The 26,229-nt window shown below is 46.0% G+C and overlaps 1 protein-coding gene across 1 annotated transcript in view; it reads left to right on the top strand.

Moving 5' to 3' along the window:
- Positions 1 to 26,229, top strand: part of LOC126341660 (glutamate receptor ionotropic, delta-2-like) — a 161,706-nt gene that overhangs the window by 70,248 nt on the left and 65,229 nt on the right. The window contains exon 7 of the mRNA XM_050001793.1: positions 1,376 to 1,607. Coding sequence (XP_049857750.1) covers positions 1,376 to 1,607 — 232 coding nt within the window. The remainder of the gene's footprint in view (positions 1 to 1,375; positions 1,608 to 26,229) is intronic.

The raw sequence follows: 26,229 nt of genomic DNA, 5'->3' as shown, positions 1-26,229 counted from the left end.
AGGCAAACCTACGTTTCCATCATTTGTAGACTCTGAGAAAGATTTTGACAATGTTGACTGGAATACTCTCTTTCAAATTCTAAAGGTGGCAGGGGTAAAATACAGGGAGCGAAAGCCTATTTACAATTTGTACAGAGACCAGATGGTAGTTATAAGAGTCGAGGGGCACGAAAGCGAGGCAGTGGTTGGGAAAGGAGTGAGACAGGGTTGTAGCCTCTCCCCGATGTTATTCAATCTGTATATTGAACAATCAGTGAAGGAAACAAAAGAAAAATTCGGAGTAGGTATTAAAATCCGTGGAGATGAAATAAAAACTTTGCGCCGGCCAGTGTGGCCGAGCGGTTCTAGGTGCTTCAGTCTACAACCGCGAGACCGCTACGGTCGCAGGTTCGAGTCCTGCCTCGGGCATGGATGTGTGTGATGTCCTTAGGTTGATTAGGTTTAAGTTGTTCTGAGTTCTAGGGGACTGATGACCTCAGATGTTAACTCCTATAGTGCTCAGAACCATTTGAACCATTTTTAAAATAAAAGCTTTGAGGTTCGCCGATGACACTGTAATTCTGTCAGAGACAGCAAAGGACTTGGAAAAAAAGTTGAACGGAATGGACAGTGTCTTGAAAGCAGGGTGTAAGATGAACATCAACAAAAGCAAAACGAGGATAATGGAATGTAGTCGAATTAAGTCGGGTGGCGCTGAGGGAATTAGATTAGGAAATGAGACACTTAAAGTAATAAAGGAGTTTTGCTGTTTGGGGAGGAGAATAACTGACGATGGTCGAAGTAGAGAGGATATAAAATGTAGACTGGCAATGGCAAGGAAAGCGTTTCTGAAGAAGAGAAATTTGTTAACATCGAGTATAGATTTAAGGGTCAGGAAGTCGTTTCTGAAAGTATTTGTGTGGAGTGTAGCCATGTATGGAAGTGAAACATGGACGATAAGTAGTTTGGACAAGAAGAGAATAGAAGCTTTCGAAATGTGGTGCTACAGAAGAATGCTGAAGATTAGATGGGTAGATCACATAATGAGGAGGTATTGAATAGACTTGGGGAGAAGAGGAGTTTGTGTCACAACTTGACAAGAAGAAGGGACCGGTTGGTAGGACATGTTCTGAGGCATCAGAGGATCTCAAATTTAGCATTGGAGGGCAGCGTGGAGGGTAAAAACCGTAGAGGGAGACCAAGAGATGAATACACTGAGCAGATTCTAAAGGATGTAATTTGCAGTAGGTACTGGGAGATGAAGAAGCTTGCACAGGATAGAGTAGCAGGGAGAGCTGCATCAAACCAGTCTCAGGACTGAAGACCACGACAACAACAACAACATAACCTTGATGACACGGCGCGAGTCGGCAGCGCTTTGGACGTCTGTCCGCAGGGTGACCATCGACACGATGGAGCAGCTGGCGGCCAGCGCGATCGCCGTCGGCGGCTGGAGCGAGCAGCAGCGCGAGTTCTTCGAGACGGCCCTGGACGCCGCGAGCCAGCGCGTGGGCAGGCGGTTCCAGCTGGTGCGCGACGCGGACCACGCCGTGCGCCGGGTGGCCAGCGGGCAGTTCGCGCTCTACGACAACGTGCACGCGCTGCGGCACGCCAGCGTGCGCTACCAGGTCTCGAGCCCTCCCTACTAAGCACGCCTTGCAAGGCACTAGTACCCCTCTAGAGACACCACGCTGAGGCCGTGTAGCACACCGCCACTTAAGCCTTGATAATGGCTTCAGTTCCGCAGGGAAGGGAGTCCGCGAGCTTCTTCAGCTGAGCCATATCCAGCCCGAGTTCTCATTGGCAATTACATCCCGTAAAACTTCCAAATTACGGGGATTTTATTGCTAAATTTCACCCGCTGTTACAAACAGCCCCATACACTCTCAGTGAGATTAAGAGGGGGTGTTTAGTCTGCCAGCCGCAGTGTGATGGGAGCCCGAATGTTCGTAAAAAACCAGGAATGTGTGTGAGCAGCTCTCTGAATACGGATGTTGTCACCTTGGAAGTCAGGAGTGTCCACAGCATACTCATCATGAAGATGTTACACATATTTCCAGACACTTACTTTGAGATTGAGCTCAGGTCCACTACTGGCCATCAAAATTGCTACACCAAGAAGAAATGCAGATAATAAACGGGTATTCATTGGACGAATATACACTCCTGGAAATGGAAAAAAGAACACATTGACACCGGTGTGTCAGACCCACCATACTTGCTCCGGACACTGCGAGAGGGCTGTACAAGCAATGATCCAACGCACAGCACAGCGGACATACCAGGAACTGCGGTGTTGGCCGTCGAATGGCGCTAGCTGCGCAGCATTTGTGCACCGCCGACGTCAGTGTCAGCCACTTTGCCGTGGCATACGGAGCTCCATCGCAGTCTTTAACACTGGTAGCATGCCGCGACAGCGTGGACGTGAACCGTATGTGCAGTTGACGGACTCTGAGCGAGGGCGTATAGTGGGCATGCGGGAGGCCGGGTGGACGTACCGCCGAATTGCTCAACACTTGGGGCGTGAGGTCTCCACAGTACATCGATGTTGTCGCCAGTGGTCGGCGGAAGGTGCACGTGCCCGTCGACCTGGGACCGGACCGCAGTGACGCACGGATGCACGCCAAGACCGTAGGATCCTACGCAGTGCCGTAGGGGACCGCACCGCCACTTCCCAGCAAATTAGGGACACTGTTGCTCCTGGGGTATCGGCGAGGACCATTCGCAACCGTCTCCATGAAGCTGGGCTACGGTCCCGCACACCGTTCGGCCGTCTTCCGCTCACGCCCCAACATCGTGCAGCCCGCCTCCAGTGGTGTCGCGACAGGCGTGAATGGAGGGACGAATGGAGACGCGTCGTCTTCAGCGATGAGAGTCGCTTCTGCCTTGGTGCCAATGATGGTCGTATGCGTGTTTGGCGCCGTGCAGGTGAGCGCCACAATCAGGACTGCATACGACCGAGACACACAGGGCCAACACCCGGCATCATGGTGTGGGGAGCGATCTCCTACACTGGCCGTACACCTCTGGTGATCGTCGAGGGGACACTGAATAGTGCACGTTACATCCAAACCGTCATCGAACCCATCGTTCTACCATTCCTAGACCGGCAAGGGAACTTGCTGTTCCAACAGGACAATGCACGTCCGCATGTATCCCGTGCCAGCCAACGTGCTCTAGAAGGTGTAAGTCAACTACCCTGGCCAGCAAGATCTCCGGATCTGTCCCCCATTGAGCATGTTTGGGACTGGATGAAGCGTCGTCTCACGCGGTCTGCACGTCCAGCACGAACGCTGGTCCAACTGAGGCGCCAGGTGGCATGGCGAGCCGTTCCACAGGACTACATCCAGCATCTCTACGATCGTCTCCATGGGAGAATAGCAGCTTGCATTGCTGCGAAAGGTGGATATACACTGTACTAGTGCCGACATTGTGCATGCTCTGTTGCCGGTGTCTATGTGACTGTGGTTCTGTCAGTGTGATCATGTGATGTATCTGACCCCAGGAATGTGTCAATAAAGTTTCCCCTTCCTGGGACAATGAATTCACGGTGTTCTTATTTCAATTTCCAGGAGTGTATTATACTAGAACTGACATCTGATTAAATTTTCACGCAATTTGGGTGCATAGATCCTGAGAAATCAGTACCCAGAACAACCACCTCTGGCCATAATAACAGCCCTGATACGCCTGGGCATTGAGTCAAACAGAGCTTGGATGGCGTGTACAGGTACAGCTGCCCTTGCAGCTTCGGCATTGAGTCAAACAGAGCTTGGATGGCGTGTACTGGTACAGCTGCCTATGCAGCTTCAACACGATACCAAAGTTCATCGTGAGTAGTTCAAATGGTGCAAATGGCTGTGAGCACTATGGGACTAAACATCTGTGGTCATCAGTCCCCTAGATCTTACAACTACTTAAACCTAACTAACTTAAGGATATCACACACATCCATGTCCGAGGCAGGATTCGAACCTGCGACCGTAGAGGTAACGCGGTTCCAGACTGAAGCGCCTAGAACTGCACTGCCACACCGGCCGGCCATCATGAGTTGTGACTGGCGTAATGTGACGAGCCAGTTGCTCTGCCACCATTGACCAGACATTTTCAATTTGTGAGAGATCTGGAGAATGTGCTGGCCAGGGCAACAGTCGAACATTTTCTGTATCCAGAAAGGCCCGTACAGGACCTGCAACATGTGGCCATGCATTATCCTGTGAAATGTAGGGTTTCGCAGGGATGGAATGAAGGGTATAGCCACGGGTCGTAACACATCTAAAATGTAACGTCCACTGTTCAAAGTGCCGTCAATGCGAACAAGAGGAGACCGAGACGTGTAACCAATGGCACCCCATACCATTACACCAGGTGATAGGTCAATATGGCGATGACGAAAACGCACTTCCAGTCTACGTTCACCGCGATGTCACCAAACACGGATGCGACCATAATGATGCTGTAAACAGAACCTGGATTCATCCGAAAACTTGACGTTTTGCCATTCGTGCACCCAGGTTCGTCGTTGAATACACCATCGCAGGCGCTCCTGTCTGTGATGCAGCCATAGTCTCCGAGCTGATAGTCCATGTTCCTGCAAACGTCGTCGAACTGTTCGTGCAGATGTTTGTTGTCTTACAAACGTCCCCAACTGCTGACACAGGGATCGCGACGTGGCTGCATTATCCGTTACAGCTCCGCAGATAATATGTCTGTCATCTCAGCTGTTAGTGATACGAGGCCGTCGGGATCCAGCACGGCATTCCGTATTACCCTCCTGAACCAACCGACTCCATATTCTGCTAACACAATTGGATCTCGATCAGCGCGAGCAGCAATGTCGCGATACGATAAACCGCAATAGCGATAGGCTATAATCCGACCTTTATTAAAGAGGAAACGTGATGGTACGCATTTCTCCTCCTTACACGAGGCATCACAACAACGTTTCACCAGGCAATGCCGGTCAACTGCTGTTTGTGTATGGTAAATCGGTTGGAATTTTTCCTCATGTCAGCACGTTGTAGGTGTCGCCACTGACGCCAACCTTGTGTGGATGATCTGAAAAGCTAATCATTTGCATATCACAGCATCTTCTTCGTATCGGTTAAATTTCGCGTCTGTAGTACGTCATCTTCGTGGTGTAGCAATTTTAATGGCAAGTAGTGTAATTTACACTATATGATGCCTAAGTGTTAGCCTGGAAGAGCGTCACCTAGAATGTTCAATTTAATGTCCTGGTTCATATTCATGGTAAACTGAATGAGTGGGCCCAAGTCATGGTAGTAAAAACACCCAAAACCGCCAAAGTACCACTTGCAGTCGGTATTATAACTTCTGTGTACTGCAAGTTAACCACCAGACAGGACCGTCTGTGCTCTCGACACTTTGCATCATTTTAAAAGAGGCAAAATCCTGTTGTAGAGAACCCTACTATACACCTCCAGTCGGCTACTGTCCAGTTTCTATGGTAGTTGGAGCACTGAAGATGCGCGAGCATCTGTGCCCCTATGAGTAATGGTCTTTCACAAGATAAACAACGTCCGTTGCAGTACAGTTCCCTTCGCAGTGATAGTTCGGATACTAGAGGAGATGAACGAGCACTCATTGACATTGTCATTGAGAAAGAGTGACAATCCTGTCGGTTAGATTGTTTTTACGATCACAGTTCTTACGCAATGTTACATAGCTGCGATTGGTGCACCGTTTTCTGTAGACGCGTTGTACAGCCCGCGTTGATAACCAGAAAATCGCGTAACAGCATCCACGGTGTGGCCATGGATATGTGCAAACACGACAGCTTGTTTCTGTCATTTTGTCATGTCTTCGTGTCGATCCAGCTAACTGTGCTGATTCCATACAACCGTCTGAGACACACACACTGCTCTATGACTTACTTCCTCTGTCGAGGGTGGAGAGTCACATGACTGCCAGGTACCGGTTCTGTACAATCTACAGCGCTCCAAAGCCACCAGTATGTTCATATAAGAGGGTAGGTAACATTTTATCCGGTGAGTTAGTGATTCATGCGTTGCTTATGTGACATTACCAGCAAATATTGGGTCGTGGAGTGTGACACCTGTCACACACATTTTAGAAAACAGAGATTGATCGAAATGAAACAGTCCCAGAAATTTCTCACCACTGGCTCATAAGAGATCCTAAATCTTTTCAAAAACTAGAATACCTATGTCAGTCCTACGTATCTCGCAAAATCTGTTCCTAGCGATGCATTTTACTCACAGTCCTTGAGCATCATGGCTCCTGTATCAATACGATCCAAATTCCTAACTTGTCCCCAATCTGTGGGTCCTTCCCAGAGGAAAGTCAGTGGACTTTCCCTTCCAAAACATGAAATAAATCATGAAATAGGCTCATCCTACCAACTACAGACTAACCTATCTGTTTCATTTCCAGATGCAGGTTCCAGTTTACACTCTCGCTGCAGACAGCAATCCTGCTCGCCTCCTAGCACTACACCCAACCTCTTGACATTTCCCAATATTCACATCGCATCCCCCCTCATTACGCTTCCTTACCAATCCTATATGCATCCAAATTCCTCACCTGGGAAACATTACCAGGAGGCTATAGCACTGTCACGCTTGCTAGTTTCAGACACCTCGTTAAAAATAAGATAATTGTTTCCTTCTTATATAGGCACACTGCGTGAGCAAAAGTGTCCAGACAGCTATTAGTGGACATTAATATGGCGTGAATCTATTCTTTGTCTGTACGACGGCTTGAACTCCGCTGGGTACACTTTCAGTGATGTGTCTGGATGTCTGTGGAGCAATGGCAGCCTATTCTTCTTCAAGAAGAGATACTAGAGAAGATAGTGACATTGAATGTTGGGGTCTGGAGCGGAGTCGACGTTCTAACTTAACCCAAAATTGATCCACTGGGATCAGGTCGAGACTGTGGACAAGCCATTCAGTTTCAGGAATGTTATTACCCACAAGACATTGCCTCGCAGATGCTGTCTTATGACAGGGTACAGTGTCATGCTATACAAGTAATTGTCGTCTCCGAACTTTCGACGTTACCTAATGGGATATTGTGTTGAGTAATTGCTCTCTCACCACCATTCCATACGAGCAAACCAATTGCGACTTTGCCCGATGTTGCTCTTGCCTTAGAGAACTGGACTATGCACGGCTCGGCTTAAAAAGGATAGCTCGATAATACCGCAGGGTCGAGCCACACATGTCTGCTTTCATCCCCAGCGGCTAACTCGCTGCAAATAATGAGTTCTAACTGCAATCCTGGAGTCAAATTGTCTACCCGTTGGCTAGAATTAGTCACTAATAAAGACACCGTAAATAAATATGAATTAATAATTAATGCAGTGGATTCTATTATAATGTCTTTACTTGATCTAGATAACAGAGAACTATGCTCAATGATATTCAGCCGGGAATCGAACCCGGGCCACCTTGCATGGCATTCCGCGGGGCTGACCACTCTATTTTCTTTACCCTCTCACTTTCCTGATTATAAAGGAACCTACACAAAAAAGGCCTTTTTGGCACGAGCACTTTGGACCCTAAAATAGTAATACCTGTGCCACTTCAAGCGTTGGCTGGCCTTTAACTACGCCTATCCCGATAATTCTACATAATCTAAGAAACTAGGGAAGAAATGGGAGAGAGAGGGTATCAAATGGATGTAACAAATTTTTTTTACCATGGAGTGGAGTCCATGAAACCGCTCGTAGCTGTGGAGAAATCTATGCACATCTTCTAGAAAATAAAACGGAATACCATTAGAGATCATATAGAAAATCGAAAAATAGTATATCAGGTCAGCGCTGCTTCTCATTGCGGGAACATTCCAATTACATGGCGGGTAGTAGAAAGCACTCCAAAAGAAGTTGGAAAAGTATTGCCTGTACTTTGGATTGCAGACAATGGCACAATGTCGTTCCGTCGTGTACGTCCAGAAATCGAAAACGTTCTTTTCGCCAATTGCAAAAAGATATTGAACTGCAAGGCCACAGAACCAATTTACAGAGTGAGTCTTCCTCTGCAGGTAGTGTACGTCATCCGGGAACAACATCATGTGCAGTGCAGTTCGGTCAGGAACGGTACGTGTGAGGAAGGCCAGAATTCACCGGACCAGGTGCCAGACATCTACTGTTGGGCCACAGAAGAAGCAACAATCATCTGTGTCCGGTACCAGGCCTACCAAGCAAAACGGAGATTTGGAGAGGTGAACTTGATGGAGACGAGATGGGTAGTTTCCCGTTGACAGTGACATACCATACGGAGCGTGCAGTAGTGTCAAGAAAAGGGGCTTTCATCGCCCGCAGTATATTGCCCCACCTAGAGTGTGGGTACTTCAGTCACACTGGCAGCGCGGGCCAGTCGCATCTCAGTGTAGACCACTTTTGTCGACAACAAGCGCACAAGTGGCAAAGAGGCAGGAATACAGAAATATACCTCTTCTCAACAAAAAAAAAAAAAACAAAGAGAGAGAGACAGAGAGTCCGATGTGATAGAAGGAGGCCGTGGCATATGCGTCAAGCAATAAGCTGGTGAGCCACGTAGGGCAACGCCGCCAAGTCACCGACTGTGAACTGACAGACAGGGCCCGAGCTCTATCTGGAACATGCTAAAGACTCACTCCCCCCCGAGCCTGGGGAAGGGTGAGGGACTCATAGCGGACTTCAAAGCTCATCCCCTGACTAACAAAGGAAACCATTGCAGCTAACATGGGGCGAGCCAGCATTTGCAGGATCGGAAGAGTCTGCGCCGCGTGAGGGATCCGCGGTGCTATGTATTGACAAAGTGCGCACGTCGCAGGAGGTCAAGGGAGCGGAGGCGATGTTCAGTAAGACCAATCCTCATCCGTTGCTGCAGGCGTCTGCAGTTGAGCGCCATAGTACGAAACAGGTCAGCAGTAAAGTCGATGCCAAGACAGCGTATCAGTCACGTTGAGCGAATGGACTTTCCCCTGAGGAAGGCGTGTACCGATAGACATTGCTAGCGACTTACGTACTTTAAGAGAGCTGTCCGACACCTCTTCATAGGTCGCCACCCAAGCAAACGGGTATCGTCGGCAGTTCGTAGGCAAAGGGCAAAATCGTCCGCTTAGGGGGTGCAGCACTTGGTGACATCTACGTCAGTCGCTGTCGCAGACCACATAAAAATGGTTCTACGGCGAAGGCATACAGTGGCGCCGACAGGGGGCACCTCTGTCGCATTCAGCACCTGATCAGGATAGGTTGTGTGCGCCTACCATTATACAGCACCCGGGATATCGCTCCACGCAGGAGGCGGGTAACCACCTCGACGATAGCTTCTGGATAACCCATACGGCGGAGGACAGCAGTAAAGAAAGAATCATAGACCCGGTCAAACGCCTGGTTGAAATCTAAGGTCGTCAGAACTGCAGTCAAATATTGACCTCGAACCACTCAACACCGGAGGCGGACGCCGGCAAGGTGCGGCAGGGGCTGCGGCGACACAGATTACAGGCAAGGATGACAGTGGCTGAGACTCTGACGATGACAAAGGCTTCTGAGATGCGCGACTGGCTGAACGCAGCCCTAGATAGTCACTGTAGGCGCGATAGCGCTTCAGAAAGCAGCACCTTACAGCACTATTGTTAAAGCTGCATTCATGTTATCCACAAGCCGTATTGTGGACGAATTAGGCTGGAGTGTCTAAAATGAGTCGCCTCAGAAATCGTCGACACGCTATGGTGTTTCCGGAGCTTCGAGCAGATATCTCTATCTTGTCTATTGCTTTCATTACAGCTTGAGTACTTATCGCACAGCTCCTGCTATCTGTTGTTGATTGTGAGAAACTAGAGCGTTAAACTTTTCAACGAAAGAGTTCGTGAGTTGTATATCTGTAGCGCTCTATTTTCGTCCAACGTGTTGGTATTTCGCAATGTGTTGCGTGTAACAGAAGGAAGGAATGCTAGTGTTTATAGTTCCCTTGACATCAAGTTTACTGAAGACAGAGCTTAAGCTCTGGTTGTAGAAGTGTAATAGATAGATTCGGGAGGCCTTGTCGAAACTACCCTGAGCTTCACCTACAGCGTATCATGAATAGGTTGGTGGTTGTTTAAGAGAGATCAGTGGCGATATTACTACCACATGAATAGAATATCGCCTTTTTTTTCCTGAGCAAATGGAAACGAAAATTGCCTTCTATGTATTCGCAAAATAATATTTATGACACCTTCTCGAAAGTTTGATTTAATTGGCATTATTAGCATCTGTTGTAAAGAAATCTGTTTGCCAGCAATTTTCATCCCGTATTTCATGACTTTTCGATAATAACTTGCTTAAAGCGAGAGATAACATGGGAATGGTAGAAATTTCGTAGGTAATTTCAAACATTTTTATGCGATATATACATGCACTTGGTTTGTAACTGGTCAAAAAGTGCCCCTTCTTTCAGCATATTCTGTCATCTCGAAGGCCTGTGTTAATTAGTATCGTATGATGTATGGTTTCTAGCTGAGATATGCTCAAGCATACTAGGAGGATCTTGGCGGAGACGTTGAGGTGGATGGAGTCTAAGCAGTGAAAGCTGGTACAAAACATAACACTGTCTGGCCCGTTATGCATATTAATTGAACAACCCATTGAGTAAGCCAATACCTTTTTCATCTTGTACTTCTCATTTAGTTTTACGTACTAACAGTGGTATACATCTTAGTCTGACATTATCATTTGTCAAACAATATTACACACTGCGATTTAATGAATTTTTTCAGTCGAGAAATATAATTCAATACACTTCAACAATTCATTGTGATCTAACGTGGTAGTTTGAAGGCTAAATGGTTCAAACGGCTCTGAGCACTATGGGACTTAACATCTGAGGTCATCAGTCCCCTAGAACTTAGAACTGCGTAAACTTAACTAACCTAAGGACATCACACACATGGATGCCCGAGGCAGGATTCGGACCTGCGACCGTAGCAGTCGCGTGGTTCCGGACTGAAGCGCCTAGAACCGCTTGGCCACCGCGGCCGGCCATTTGAAGACTATTGACTTTTTATTACACCTTTTCCCACTAACATGCTGTCATCCGTTTCCTAAATTCTTACATCCACTACATCAAACAATCTATTGGAACACGCTCGAATTTCTGCTGCTTACCATTCTGTATAATTAGAAGACCCATGAAATAATATACGTCAGAAGACACGTGCATTTGACTGAGTGTCCATCCTCCCATCCTCTGTAACGCCGAGAAAGTTTCGCCTTACCTTTGATCTGCCTTCAGCAAACGCCTCAAGCCAGAAGGATTGGACGAAAGTATGGAAACGCGGGGGGAAATTCATGCTTGAACATACATGCAGATGCAAGCCGATCCTGCAGGTTGCGCTGTTGTACTTCACCACGAACAGCACCTGTCCAATGTAAATACGTTGCAAGCGTCAGCCGCGGTCAGAACAGTGTTCTGTGTATTTGTGAGTGGATTATGTCAGAGCTAAGAGAATTCGAAAGTGGGCAAATTATTGGTGTTCGTATGGTGGATGCATCGGCAACCATGAGAGCCGAAGTGTTTGCTATTTCAAGCGGCACCAATCGAAGAATTATACCGCACTCAGGGGAAGAGGGAAAACACCATCCGCTGAGTCACAATGGGGACGAAAGTGTGTGTTGAGTGATCGAGACGGATGGTCATTAAATGCGATTCTAACGAAAATAAGAGGGGAACAGCTGCAAAAGAATTGCAGAACCGAATGTCGCAATATCCAAATCTGTCAGCACCAAAACAACATGAAGGGAACTCCGCAAGCATGGAATTGCTAGGCTAGCGTGAATCACAAACCCACTCATCAGTAATGCAAATGCCCGTGATACGAAAGTAGGTTACCAAAGCCATACAGATTTGACTATGGACAATGAAAGAAAGGCATTTAGTCGGATAAGTCACACTGTTTCCATCTTTTGACTGAGATTAAGTCTTAAGAGTGAAACATGGCGGGTGTTGGAAATTTGTGGTAAGGTCTTACGGAACCAAACTGCTGAGGTCATCGGTCCCTAAGCCTATACAGTACTTAATCTAATTTAAACTAACTTACGCTATGGACGAAAATTTTAGAAAAAGTATGTACAGGCAGCTTCTCAACCATCTGACCACAAATAACATATTATCAAGAACACAGTTTGGATTTCTGAAGGTTTCTGATATCGCTAAGGCTATTTACACCTACAGTGAAAATGTACTTAATTCATTAAATAACAAATTACAAGCAGCAGGTATTTTCTGTGATTTGTCAAAGGCATTTGATTGTGTGAACCACAACATCCTTTTAAATAAATTAGAATTCTATGGTGTCATGTGCAGTGCTGCAAAATGGTTCAAGTCATACCTCACTAACAGGAAACAAAGGATGTCAGTTCAAGGGACTAGTGAATTAAGTCATCAGTCATCATCAGAATGGAAAGAAATTACATGTGGTGTCCCACAAGGATCCATCTTAGGGCCATTGCTTTTTCTTGTGTACATTAATGATCGCTCATCAGTTACACTGCCAGAACCAGAGTTCGTTTTGTTTCCAGATGGCACAAGTAGTTCTAGAAAGATCTGCTAACGATATTTTCATGGATATTAATAAACGGTTTAAAGCCAACTCACTGACATTAAACTTCGAAAAGACTCACTATATGCAATTCAGAACCTATAAGAGGTTTCCACCCAGCATATGCAAAAAGTATGAAGAAGAGCAGATAGAAGAGGTTGACAGTCTTAAATTCTTGGGATTACAACTTGATAATAAATTCAGTTGGGAGTAGCACACCACAGAACTGCAGAAACGCCGTAACAAATCTGTATTTGCAGTTCGAGTGTTTGCAGACATAGGCGACATAAAAATGAAAAAGCTTGCATACTTTGCCTACTTTCATTCCATAATCTCATATGGTATAATATTTTGGGGTAACTCTTCAAGTCAAACAAAAGTTTTCAGAGCCCAAAAGCGTGTAATACGTATTATTTGTGGAATAAATTCACGGACGTCCTGTAGAAACCTCTTCAAAGAACTGGGTATACTAACTACTGCCTCTCAGTATATTTACTCCTTAATGAAATTTGCCCTAAATATCTCTTTTTCCAACAAACGGCTCAGTTCATACATACAATACCAGGAACAAAAATAATCTGCACAAGTACTTAAAAGCACTTACTTTAGTTCAAAAAGGGGTCCACTACTCAGTAACACACATCTTCAATAATTTGCCAGCAAACATAAAAAAAATTAGTTACAAATAACGATCAGTTTAAAAGAAGCCTGAAAGGCTTACTTGTGGCCAACTCCTTCTACTCCATTGATGAGTTTTGTTAATAGAAACAGATGATTTGTAGTATTTACTCATACTATTAGTATTGTTATTTCAGCCTTAAAAAAATTGACATGTTCCACATCCACAAGGATCTTCTCAGCACGGATCTATAGAACGAGAAACTAATCTAATCTAATGTAATCACACCCATGCCCGACGGATGACTCGAACCTCCGGCGGGGGTAGCTGCACAGACCGCGCGGCAACCCCAAGCGGGAAGGCGGGTGTTCGGTGAAGATATGGGCAGCCATATCGTGATATTCCATCGGTCCCTTGGGTAGTTTGCAAGGTCGTATTTCTGCTAAGGATTATGTGGCCCCCTTTTTTTTTAAGCACGTCTGTACGATGGCACAATGTTCACTGCCTATTGGTTATGCTCTGTTTCAAAACGACAGGACCCCTGCTCAGACAGCTGTCACCGCCCAGGACTGGCTCTGTGAGCACGAGGGTGAATTGCTGCACCTCCCCTGGCCTCCGTAGTCAGCAGATCTCAATGTTATTGAGCCATTGTGGTCTACTTTGGAGAGAAGGGCGCGGGATTGTTAGCCGCTTTCATCGTAGTTATCTGAACTAACCACCATTTTGCAGGAAGAACAGTATAAGATTCCAACGAAAACGATACAGAGTCTGTATTTATTCTATCCGAGACGGATGGAAGCTGTTTTGATTGCTAGCGGTTTTCCTACACCGTATTGTGTATTTGCGATACCATACAAGGTGGTCCATTGATAGTGACGGGGCCCAATATCTCACAAAATAAGCATCAAACAAAAAACTAGAAAGTACTAAACCCGTCTAGCTCGAAGGGGGAAACCAGATGGCGCTATAGTTTACCAGCTAGATGGCGCTGCCATAGGTCAATCGGATGTCAACTCCTTTTTTTAAATAGAAACCCCCATTTTTTATTACATATTCGTGTAGTATGTAAATAAATATGAATGTTTTAGTTGGACCACTTTTTTCGCTTTGTGATAGATGGCGCTGTAATAGTCACAAACGTATAAATACGTGGTATCACGTGACATTGTGCCAGTGCGGACGATATTTGCTTCGTGATACAATGGACCGTTTACCAATTGCGGAAAAGGTCGATATCGTGTTGATGTATGGCTATTGTGATCAAAATGCCCAACGGGCGTGTGATATGTATGCTGCTCGGTATCCTGGATGACATCATCCACGTGTCCGGACCGTTCGCCGGTTAGTTGCGTTATTTAAGGAAACAGGAAGTGTTCAGCCACGTGTGAAACGTCAACCACGACCTGCAACAAATGATGATATCTAAGTAGGTGTTTTAGTTGCTGTCGCGGCTAATCCGTACATCAGTAGCGGAGAAATTGCGCGAGAATCGGGAATCTCGAAAACGTCGGTGTTGAGAATGCTACACCAACATATATCGCACCCGTAATATATTTCTATGTACCAGGAATTGCATGGCGACGGCTCTGAACGTCGTGTACGGTTCTGCCACTGGGCACAAGGAAAATTACGGGACGATGGCAGATTTTTTTCCAAGCGTTATATTCTGCAACGAAGCGTCATTTACCAACAGCGGTAACGTAAAATGGCATAATATGCACTCACTATTGGGCAATGGAAAATCCACGATGGCTGCGACAAGTGGAACATCAGCGACCCTGGCGGGTTAATGTATGGTGCGGCATTATGGGAGGAAGGATAATTGGCCCCCATTTTATCGATGGCAATCTAAATGGTGCAATGTATGCTGATTTCCTACGTAATGTTCTACCGGTGTTACTACAAGATGTCTCACTGCATCACAGAATGGCGATGTACTTCCAACATGATGGATGTCCGGCGCATAGCTCGCGTGCGGCTGAAACGGTATTGCATAGCATATTTCATGACAGGTGGATTGGTCGTCGAAGCGCCATACCATAGCCCGCACGTTCACTGGATCTGACGTCCACGGATTTTTTTCTGTGGGAAAAGTAGAAGAATATTTGCTATCGTGATCCACCGACAACGCCTGACAACATGCGTCAGCGCATTGTCAATGCATGTGCGAACATTACGGAAGGCGAACTACTCGCTGTTGAGAGGAATGTCGTTACACGTATTGCCAAATGCATTGAGGTTGACGGACATCATTTTGGACATTCATTGCATTGATGTGGTATTTACAGGTAATCACGCTGTAATAGCATGCGTCCCCCCCCCCCACGAAAAAAGAAAAAAATGGTTCAAATGGCTCTGAGCACTATGAAACTTAACATCTGAGGTCATCAGTCCCCTAGAACTTAGAACTAAGGACATCACACGCATCCATGCCAGAGGCAGGATTCGAACCTGCGTCCGTAGCGGTCACGCGGGTCCAGACTGAAGCGCCTAGAACCGCTCGGCCACCAAGGCCCGGCTCACACGTTCTCAGAAATGATAAGCTCACAAAGGTACATGTATCCATTGGAACAACCGAAATAAAATGGTCAAACGTACCTACGTTCTGTATTTTAATTTAAAAAACCTACCTGTTACCAACTCTTCGTCCAAAATTGTGAGCCATATGTTTGTGACCCCCCCCCCCCCCTCCACGAACCATGGACCTTGCCGTTGGTGGGGAGGCTTGCGTGCCTCAGCGATACAGATAGCCGTACCGTAGGTACAACCACAACGGAGGGGTATCTGTTGAGAGGCCAGACAAACCTGTGGTTCCTGAAGAGGGGCAGCAGTCTCTTCAGTAATTGCAAGAGCAACAGTCTGGATGATTGACTGATCTGGCCTTGTAACAATAACCAAAACGGCCTTGCTGTGCTGGTACTGCGAACGGCTGAAAGCAAGGGTAAACTAAGGCCGTAATTTTTCCCGAGGGCATGCAGCTTTACTGTATGATTAAACGATGATGGCGTCCTGCAGGGTAAAATATTCCGGAGGTAAAATAGTCCCCCATTCGGATCTCCGGGCGGGGACTAGTCAAGAGGATATCGTTATAAGGAGAAAGAAAACGCGTTCTACGGATCGGAGCGTGGAATGTCAGATCCCTTAATCGGGCAGGTAGGTTAGAAAATTTAAAAAGGGAAATGGACAGGTTAAAGTTAGCTATAGTGGAAATTAGTGAAGTTCGGTGGTAGGAGGAACAAGACCTCTGGTCAGGTGACTACAGGGTTATAAATACAAAATCAAATAGAGGTAATGCAGGAGTAGGTATAATAATGAATAGGAAAATAGGAATGCGGGTAAGCTACTACAAACAGCATAGTGAACGCATTATTGTGGCCAAGATAGATACGAAGCCCACACCTACTACAGTAGTACAAGTATATATGCCAACTAGCTCTGCAGATGACGAAGACATCGAAGAAATGTATGATGAAATAAAAGAAATTATTCAGATAGTGAAGGGAGATGAAAATTTAATAGTCATGGGTGACTGGAATTCGAGTGTAGGAAAAGGGAGAGAAGGAAACGTAGTAGGTGGATATGGATGGGGGCTAACAAATGAAAGAGGAAGCCGCCTGGTAGAATTTTGCACAGAACACAACTTAGTCATAGCTAACACTTGGTTTAAGAATCGTGAAAGAATGTTGTATACGTGGAAGAACCTTGGAGATACTAAAAGGTATCAGATAGATTATACACTCCTGGAAATTTAAATAAGAACACCGTGAATTCATTGTCCCAGGAAGGGGAAACTTTATTGACACATTCCTGGGGACAGATACATCACATGATCACACTGACAGAACCACAGGCACATAGACACAGGCAACAGAGCATGCACAATGTCGGCACTAGTACAGTGTATATCCACCTTTCGCAGCAATGCAGGCTGCTATTCTCCCATGGAGACGATCGTAGAGATGCTGGATGTAGTCCTGTGGAACGGCTTGGCATGCCATTTCCACCTGGCGCCTCAGTTGGACCAGCGTTCGTGCTGGACGTGCAGACCGCGTGAGACGACGCTTCATTCAGTCCCAAACATGCTCAATGGGGGACAGATCCGGAGATCTTGCTGGCCAGGGTAGTTGGCTTACACCTTCTAGAGCACGTTGGGTGCACGTTGGGTGGCACGGGATACATGCGGACGTGCATTGTCCTGTTGGAACAGCAAGTTCCCTTGCCGGTCTAGGAATGATAGAACGATGGGTTCGATGACGGTTTGGATGTACCGTGCACTATTCAGTGTCCCCTCGACGATCACCAGAGGTGTACGGCCAGTGTAGGAGATCGCTCCCCACACCATGATGCCGGGTGTTGGCCCTGTGTGCCTCGGTCGTATGCAGTCCTGATTGTGGCGCTCACCTGCACGGCGCCAAACACGCATACGACCATCATTGGCACCAAGGCAGAAGCGACTCTCATCGATGAAGACGACACGTCTCCATTCGTCCCTCCATTCACGCCTGTCGCGACACCACTGGAGGCGGGCTGCACGATGTTGGGGCGTGAGCGGAAGACGGCCTAACGGTGTGCGGGACCGTTGCCCAGCTTCATGGAGACGGTTGCGAATGGTCCTCGCCGATACCCCAGGAGCAACAGTGTCCCTAATTTGCTGGGATTGGTGGTGCGGTCCCCTACGGCACTGCGTAGGATCCTACGCTCTTGGCGTGCATCCGTGCGTCGCTGCGGTCCGGTCCCAGGTCGACGGGCACGTGCACCTTCCGCCGACCACTGGCGACAACATCGATGTACTGTGGAGACCTCACGCCCCAAGTGTTGAGCAATTCGGCGGTACGTCCACCCGGCCTCCCGCATGCCCACTATACGCCCTCGCTCAAAGTCCGTCAACTGCACATACGGTTCACGTCCACGCTGTCGCGGCATGCTACCAGTGTTAAAGACTGCGATGGAGCTCCGTATGCCACGGCAAACTGGCTGACACTGACGGCGGCGGTGCACAAATGCTGCGCAGCTAGCGCCATTCGACGGCCAACACCGCGGTTCCTGGTGTGTCCGCTGGGCCGTGCTTGTGATCATTGCTTGTACAGCCCTCTCGCAGTGTCCGGAGCAAGTATGGTGGGTCTGACACACCGGTGTCAATGTGTTCTTTTTTCCATTTCCAGGAGTGTATAATGGTAAGACAGAGATTTAGGAACCAGATTTTAAACTGTAAGACATTTCCAGGGGCAAATGTGGACTCTGACCACAATCTATTGGTTATGGCCTGTAGATTAAAACTGAAGAAACTGCAAAAAGTTGGGAATTTAAGGAGATGGGACCTGGATAAACTGAAAGAACCAGAGGTTGTACAGAGTTTCAGGGAGAGCATAAGGGAACAATTGTCAGGAATGGGGGAAAGAAATACAGTAGAAGAAGAATGGGTAGCTTTGAGGGATGAGTAGTGAAGGCTGCAGAGGATCAAGTAGGTAAAAAGACGAGGGCTAGTCGAAATCCTTGGATAACAGAAGATATATTGAAATTAATTGATGAAAGGAGAAAATATAAAAACGCAATAAAAGAAGCAGGCAAAAAGGAATACAAACGTCCCACAAGTGAGATCGACAGGAAGTGCAAAATGGCTAAGCAGGCATGGCTAGAGGAGAAATGTAAGGATGTAGAGGCTTATCTCACTAGGGGTAAGATAGATACTGCCTACAGGAAAATTAACGAGGCCTTTGGAGATAAGAGAACCACTTGTATCAACATAAAAGTTCAGATGGAAACCCAGTTCTAAGCAAAGAAGGGAGACTAGAAAGGTGGAAGGAGTATCTAGAGGGTTTATACAAGGGCGATGTACTTGAGGACAATATTATGGAAATGGAAGAGGATTTAGATGAAGATGAAATGGGAGATACGATACCGCGTTAAGAGTTTGACAGAACACTGAAAGACCTGAGTCTAAACAATGCCCCCGGAGTAGACAACATTCCATTGGAACTACTGACGGCCTTGGGAGAGCCAGTCCTGACAAAACTCTACCATCTGGTGAGCAAGATGTATGAAACAGGCGAAATACCCTCAGACTTCAAGATAAATATAATAATTACAATCCCAAAGAAAGCAGGTGTTGACAGATGTGAAAATTACCGAACAATCAGTTTAATAAGCCATAGCTGCAAAATACTAACACGAATTCTTTACAGACTAATGGAAAAACTAGTAGAAGCCGACCTCGGGGAAGATCAGTTTGGATTCCGTAGAAATACTGGAACACGTGAGGCAATACTGACTTTACGACTTATCTTAGAAGAAAGATTGAGGAAAGGCAAACCTACGTTTCCAGCATTTGTAGACTTAGAGAAAGCTTTTGATAATGCTGACGGAAATACTCTCTTTCAAATTCTAAAGGTGGCAGGGGTAAAATACAGGGAGCGAAAGCCTATTTACAATTTGTACAGAAACCAGATGGCAGTTATAAGAGTCGAGGGACATGAAAGGGAAGCAATGTTTGGAAGGGAGTGAGACAGGGTTGTAGCCTCTCCCCTATGTTATTCAATCTGAATATTGAGCAAGCAGTAAAGGAAACAAAAGAAAAATTCGGAGTAGGTATTAAAATCCATGGAGAAGAAATAAAAACTTTGAGGTTCGCCGATGACATTGTAATTCTGTCAGAGACAGCAAGGGACTTGGAAGAGCAGTTGAATGGAATGGACAGTGTCTTGAGAGGAATGTATAAGGTGAACATCAACAAAAGCAAAATGAGAATAATGGAATGTAGTCGAATTAAGTCGGGTGATGGTGAGGGAATTAGATTAGGAAATGAGACACTTAAAGCAGCGAAGGAGTTTTGCTATTTGGGGAGCAAAATTACTGATAATGGTCGAAGTAGAGAGGATATAAAATGTAGACTGGCAATGGCAAGGAAAGCGTTTCTGAAGAAGAGAAATTTGTTAACATCGAGTATAGATTTAAGTGTCAGGAAGTCATTTCTGAAAGTATTTGTATGGAGTGTAGCCATGTATGGAAGTGAAACATGGACGATAAATAGTTTAGACAAGAAGAGAATAGAAGCTTTCGAAGTAAGGTGCTACAGAAGAATGCTGAAGATTAGATGGGTAGGTCACATAACTAATGAAGAAGTATTGAACAGGATTGGGGAGAAGAGAAGTTTGTGGCACAACTTGACCAGAAGAAGGGATCGGTTGGTAGGACATGTTCTGAGGCATCAAGGGATCACAAATTTAGTATTGGAGGGCAGCGTGGAGGGTAAAAATCGTAGAGGGAGACCAAGAGATGAATACTCTAAGCAGATTCAGAAGGATGTAAGTTGCAGTAGGTACTGTGAGACGAAGAAGCTTGCACAGGATAGAGTAGCATGGAGAGCTGCATCAAACCAGTCTCGGGACTGAAGACCACATCAACAACATGTTTATGACTATTACAGCGCCATCTATCACAAAGCGAAAGAAGTGGTCCAACTAAAACATTCATATTCCTTTACGTACTACGCGAATATGTAATAAAAATAGGGGTTAATGTTTAAAAAACGTAGTTGATATCCGTTTGACCTGTGGCAGCTCCATCTAGCGGGCCAACCATTTCGCCATCTGGTTTTCCCCTTCAAACTAAAAAAGTTTCGTTCTTTGCAGTTTTTCGTTTTCTTTTATTTCGTGAGGTATTAGGCCCAGTGACGATCAATGGACCTTCCTGTATATTCCTGACAGGAAAGCGTCTACTAGAAGCTATCTTGGTAGCAAAGGGTGTATGTGTGTTACTGTTTGGACATACATTGGCTGTGATTATTTGGGGGACTGACAGTAAGATTTCTTTGTCGATTTTTTTCAAACATCTGCAGACTGAAGAGCAAGCACCATAAGGACACAGCTGCAAGACTTCATCCACACATTTTTTGAATCGATATAGTAGAGCAAGATGGTTTTTATCTCATTTATACTTCGTCTGAGAGTCTGCTAATATCATTTTTACCCTATAAATCCAAAAACCAAACCATTTTACCAATTTTAAGCCGTAAACAAACAGCAAAATATGCGGATAATGCCTCATCGTTTTTCCGTTGTTTCTGTTTCGTTCTCTATAGCTTCATTTAGTCACTTAACACATTTACTACCGCACATAACTCCACTTCATCATTTTAATCATTTCAGAATGTACAGATCTGTGATCTCTCTTCAGTTTTTTTGTGTACTATCAGAGACTTGTCAGAATTCAATCCTCCTCTTTTTTCTTCTTAGATACCTATACGAGCTGATAAAGAGGTATACTTGTGGGTCTCTTAGCTATGCGTAAGCATAAACAGCACGAATTCATGACCACTTATCATCGCGAGATTGAATGCCATGTGGTGACGTTGCGGGCACGTGGAAGTCAGAGCTGTCCGCCCTGTAAAGCAAGACACGTGGTGATCTGCAGCAGATCTGAGGACAGGGTACACAGTCACAATTGCTACAGTGAGGATTACGTCATCGAGGCTGGACCGTGGATCTCTGGAAACGTGTCACCTGATCGAATGAAGCATGTTAATTGTTACACCACGTCGATGATCGTGTGCAGATTCGCCGTCATTCAGGCGAACAGCTGCTTGAAACGTGTACCATACGACATACGTACGCCGGTGGGGGCTGTATTATACGAGTGTGAGTCAAATGAAAACCTTAAAGTTGTAATAACAAATTGAAATTTTGCACCGTTATCCTGTAAGTTGGTAAGCGTGCTACAAACAGCGTGCACAATGGCCTTGAGGTAGCAGCATAGTGCAGATGCAAACATACCGTCGCAGTATCAGTATTAAGATGGCCGCCCCACTTGCGACTTGCAACAGGGAAGAACAGCGCTCAGGTATTCGGTTTTTGCGTAGTGAAGGTGTGAAAACTATTGAAATTCGTCGACGAATGAAGTTTCAGTACGGTGATGCATGATTGTAACAGCAGCAAGCCTACGAATGGAGCAGGAAGTTAGCGAATAGTGTGACTTCAGTGGAAGATTCTCCTCGTCCAGGTCAGGCACGAGTTGTGACTCCACAGAACATTGCAGCAGTTGAAGCCATAGTGAAGGAAAACCGCCGAGTGACAGTGAATGACATTGCAGCATATTTGCAGATTAGTCATGGGTCAGCCAGCACAGCACATTGTGCGTGATGTGCTCCAGTTTCACAAAGTGTGTGCAAGATGGGTGCCACGGCAGCTGACTCCTGAAATGAGAGAACGACGTGTTGATGCTCATGAAGAACTTCTTCGGCGCTTTGAACGAGAAGGTGATGGCTTCCTTACAAGAATCGTTACTGGGGACGAAACCTGAGTACACTTGCACCATCTGGAAACGAAGATAGCGAACAAAGAATGGCGCTATTCCTCATCACTAAAACCAAAGAAGTTTCGAACAGAACTATCAGCAGTGAAGGTTATGCTCTCTTTTGGGACGAAAAAGGCGTCATTTTGGAGCATTACGTACCTAGAGGTACGACTGTCGCCAGTGCATCATACACGAATCTCCTAAAAAATCGTCTGCGGCCTGCAATCAAATCAGAGCGACGTGGATTGCTGTCAACAGGTATCCTTTTGTAACACGGCAATGCGAGGCCCCACACTGCCCATACAACAGTTGCAACAATCACAGACATGCATTTTGAGTGTCATCCTCATCTCACCAGACCTTGCCCCAAGTTATTTCCATACTTTTGGACGACTCAAAGACGCAATGGGAGGAAAGAAGTTCCGTTCTGATGAAGAGGTACGCCACCCGGTGCGTGAATGGTTGCGCGGACTACCAAAAGAATTTTATTCTAAAGGAATTTATGCACTTTGTAAGCCTGGAGGATTTGCATTGAGCGTGGGGGAGATTATGTTGAAAAGTGATACAGCTCTGTACCACTTCTGCATAATAAAAAATATTTAAAAAATAGTTGAGGTTTTCATTTGACTCACCCTCGTACTATGTGGGATATTCACCTGCGCTTCCAAGGGACCTGCGGCCATAATAGAAGGTACTATGACAGCTGTGAACATTATTATGGACCACCTGCCTCCCTCCATGATTGAAGACTTTACCGAAGTTGATGGCATTAAGGGAATACGTGACATGTACGTAAATATCTGGTGTCACATTCCGTCGGAAACCAACCCAGGACTTGACGAATCATGCCATGCAGTACACCTTTAAATACATAGACATAAGTTTTCGGCTCGTCAATGTACATTCGTACGTCACCAGCAGTTTTACTATTTAAAAAAAGCAGATAAAAATTCGCTCGACGCCTCCCTAACAGACAATATTTATTCCTTCCCAACTCACTATGTACGAGTAGACCAGATCGGCGGAAACTGAGAGATTTATGCCGAATACATTAACAAAATAGGGTATTGATTCCTCCTGGTAGACAAAAAAAAGATCAAAAAACCATTGCAGAAGCAACGAGAAAAGCATTCGAAATTTGGAAGAACACAAAATCTCCATGATTGGCGATATCTTCGAAACTTAGCGCAGGTTTCAAAGCGAAATGCTTTCAGTTGCTCCCACAAGGAAACTCTCTCTCGAAATATGACAGAAAATCCAAAGACTTTCTGGTCGTATATCAAGTACACCTGCTGCAAGACATAACAGATACCCTCACTGTGCCATACCAATCGAAATACAATCTAAGAAAGAAAGTGACGCATCACGAAGGAGTTATGCAAACTGGTCACAAACTGATATTTGCAGAGGCATCGACGGAAAATGCAAAACTGTAAACTTTGGCGGCCGGTGGATGAACATGTGGCGCTGCAGCGCAATTTCTTCAAGTAGCTGGCAGGGGCATATCGATACCAACGCACAAAGCCTTTGCGAATTTCATTCCGTTTACTAAGTTGGACAGTAACTAAAAAAATGGTTCAAATGGCTCTGAGCACTATGGGACTTAACTGCTGTGGTCATCAGTCCCCTAGAACTTAGAACTACTTAAACCTAACTAACCTAAGGACATCACACACACCCATGCCCGAGGCAGGATTCGAACCTGCGACCGTAGCAGTCGCACGGTTCCGGACTGCGCGCCTAGAACCGCGAGACCACCGCGGCCGGCGGACAGTAACTGTTCTTCGTAGATGGGCGCTTGAACAATATGAGTAGATGTCAGGATTTGAGACAGGACGTGACGTTGGGCTCAAAGAAGCCGGTTGAAATAATAGGCGAATCGCACGACATTTGAATAAGAGCAATGCCACCATTCGACTATGTTGGCAGGAATTGATGAACCATGGCCGAACAAGGGCCAGGAAGGAAGCGGTCGACCTAGGGAGACCACAGAAACGTGAGGACCGAGCAATCGTCGGAGAGGCACTCAGACCCTCGGATTCATCATTATCATCGACCTAACGTGTAACTGGTGCTTCAGTGGTCACAAGGACCGACAATAAGCGGCTCATGGAATGGAGACTGAGCTCATCGACCTCTGTACACCAAGAAGTACATTTCCGGTGCTACTGGGCACATTCGGCCTGGAATATCATTGAGTCCCACTTCGATTTGGGCCCCGATGATCAACGAGGACGTGTCTGCTGGCGCTCTGGATAGCACTGGGATGCCAACCTGACTGTCGCACGCTTTACGGCACAACTATGAGTGATCTGCTGGGGAGCCATTGTATTTCATAGCAGGACCACTTCGGAAGTCATCCGGGGCACCCTTACAGGACAGCCGGTACGTCAAAGATATCCTGTGCCCTGTTTTATTTCCCTTCGTGGCAACCCATCCTGTTTATTACATTTCAGCAAGATAATGCCAGCTCGTACACGGCGAGAGCTTCTACTGCTTGTCTTCGTTCTTGCCAGACCCTACTTTGGTCGAAAAGGTCGTTGGATATCTCCCCCATTGAGATCGTTTGGAACAATACGGACAGCGCCCTCCAACCAGCTCGGTATTTTGGCGATCTAATGCGCCAGTTGAACAGAATTGGGCACGATATCCCTCAGGAGGACACCCAACAAATCCATCAGGCAATGCCAAGCAGAATATTGCTTGCATAAAGGCCAGAGATGGACCATCGCGGTAATGACTCGCTCAATTTGTGGAGCTCCACGCCTTGAATGAATCAGCCAAGTTTCATGAAATTGTAATCACTTGTGTGTCTGTACATGTGCATCACATTACCGATGTCCCTTCCACTCGAATATTTCCTTCGTGGTGCGTCTTTCTTTTGTTTTAGAGAGTATTTTATTGATGACAATCTACATAGGGAGGAACTATCATAGAAATAATATAATTAGAAATCAGAGCTCGTACAAAACGACGTATGTGTTCATTTTTACCACAAGCTGTTCGAGAGTGGAACAGCAAAGAAATAGTCTGAAGATGGTTCGAAGGATCCTCTGTCAGGCACTTAAGCGTAAATTACAGAGTAGTCAGTTAGATGGAGATGTAGCGGTATAAATAGTGGGACACTCTAAAAGGTTAAGTTTTATTTTATATTTTTCTTCTGTGATCAAGCTGCAATGATCATGACCAGTTTAAAGTGCTTCAATACGGCTTTAATTTTGTGTCATGTTTCAGTTCATGCTTTGGAAACCAAAGTGTTATATGTGCTATTCTGATTTATAAAATATACGCTGGGATTTGAATTTATAGGATACGTAGTTTTTTTTGTTGGGTTCAAGATATTCTATTAATTCATTCAGCTGGGCGCATTGTTGGTTACTACATGCCAATCAAAACCTGCTACAGCCTCCACACAACCATGCTACTCTATCCTGTGCAAGCCTCTTCATCTCCGAGTAACTACTGGAACCTGCATGAAACTTCCTGGAAGATTAAAACTGTGTGCCGGACCGAGACTCGAATTCAAGACCTTTGCCTTTCGCGGGCAAGTGCTCCACCGTCTGAGCTACCCAAGCACTACTGACGTCCCGTTCTCACAGCTTTTCTTCTGCCAGTACTTCGTCTCCAACCTTCTCGGTTCGGCACACAGTTTTAATCCGCCAGGAAGTTTCATATCAGCGCACACTCCACTGCAGAGTGGAAATTCTCATTCTGGAACCTACATCCTTGTCAATCCGCTTACTGCATTCATCTTTAGGTATCTCTCTACGATTTTTACCCTCCACGCTTCCCTC

The sequence above is a fragment of the Schistocerca gregaria genome, chromosome 1 (assembly GCF_023897955.1).
Source record: "Schistocerca gregaria isolate iqSchGreg1 chromosome 1, iqSchGreg1.2, whole genome shotgun sequence".
NCBI lineage: Eukaryota > Metazoa > Arthropoda > Insecta > Orthoptera > Acrididae > Schistocerca > Schistocerca gregaria.
Note: the sequence above shows the minus strand (reverse complement) of the source record. Positions and strands in the feature narration are given on the sequence as shown.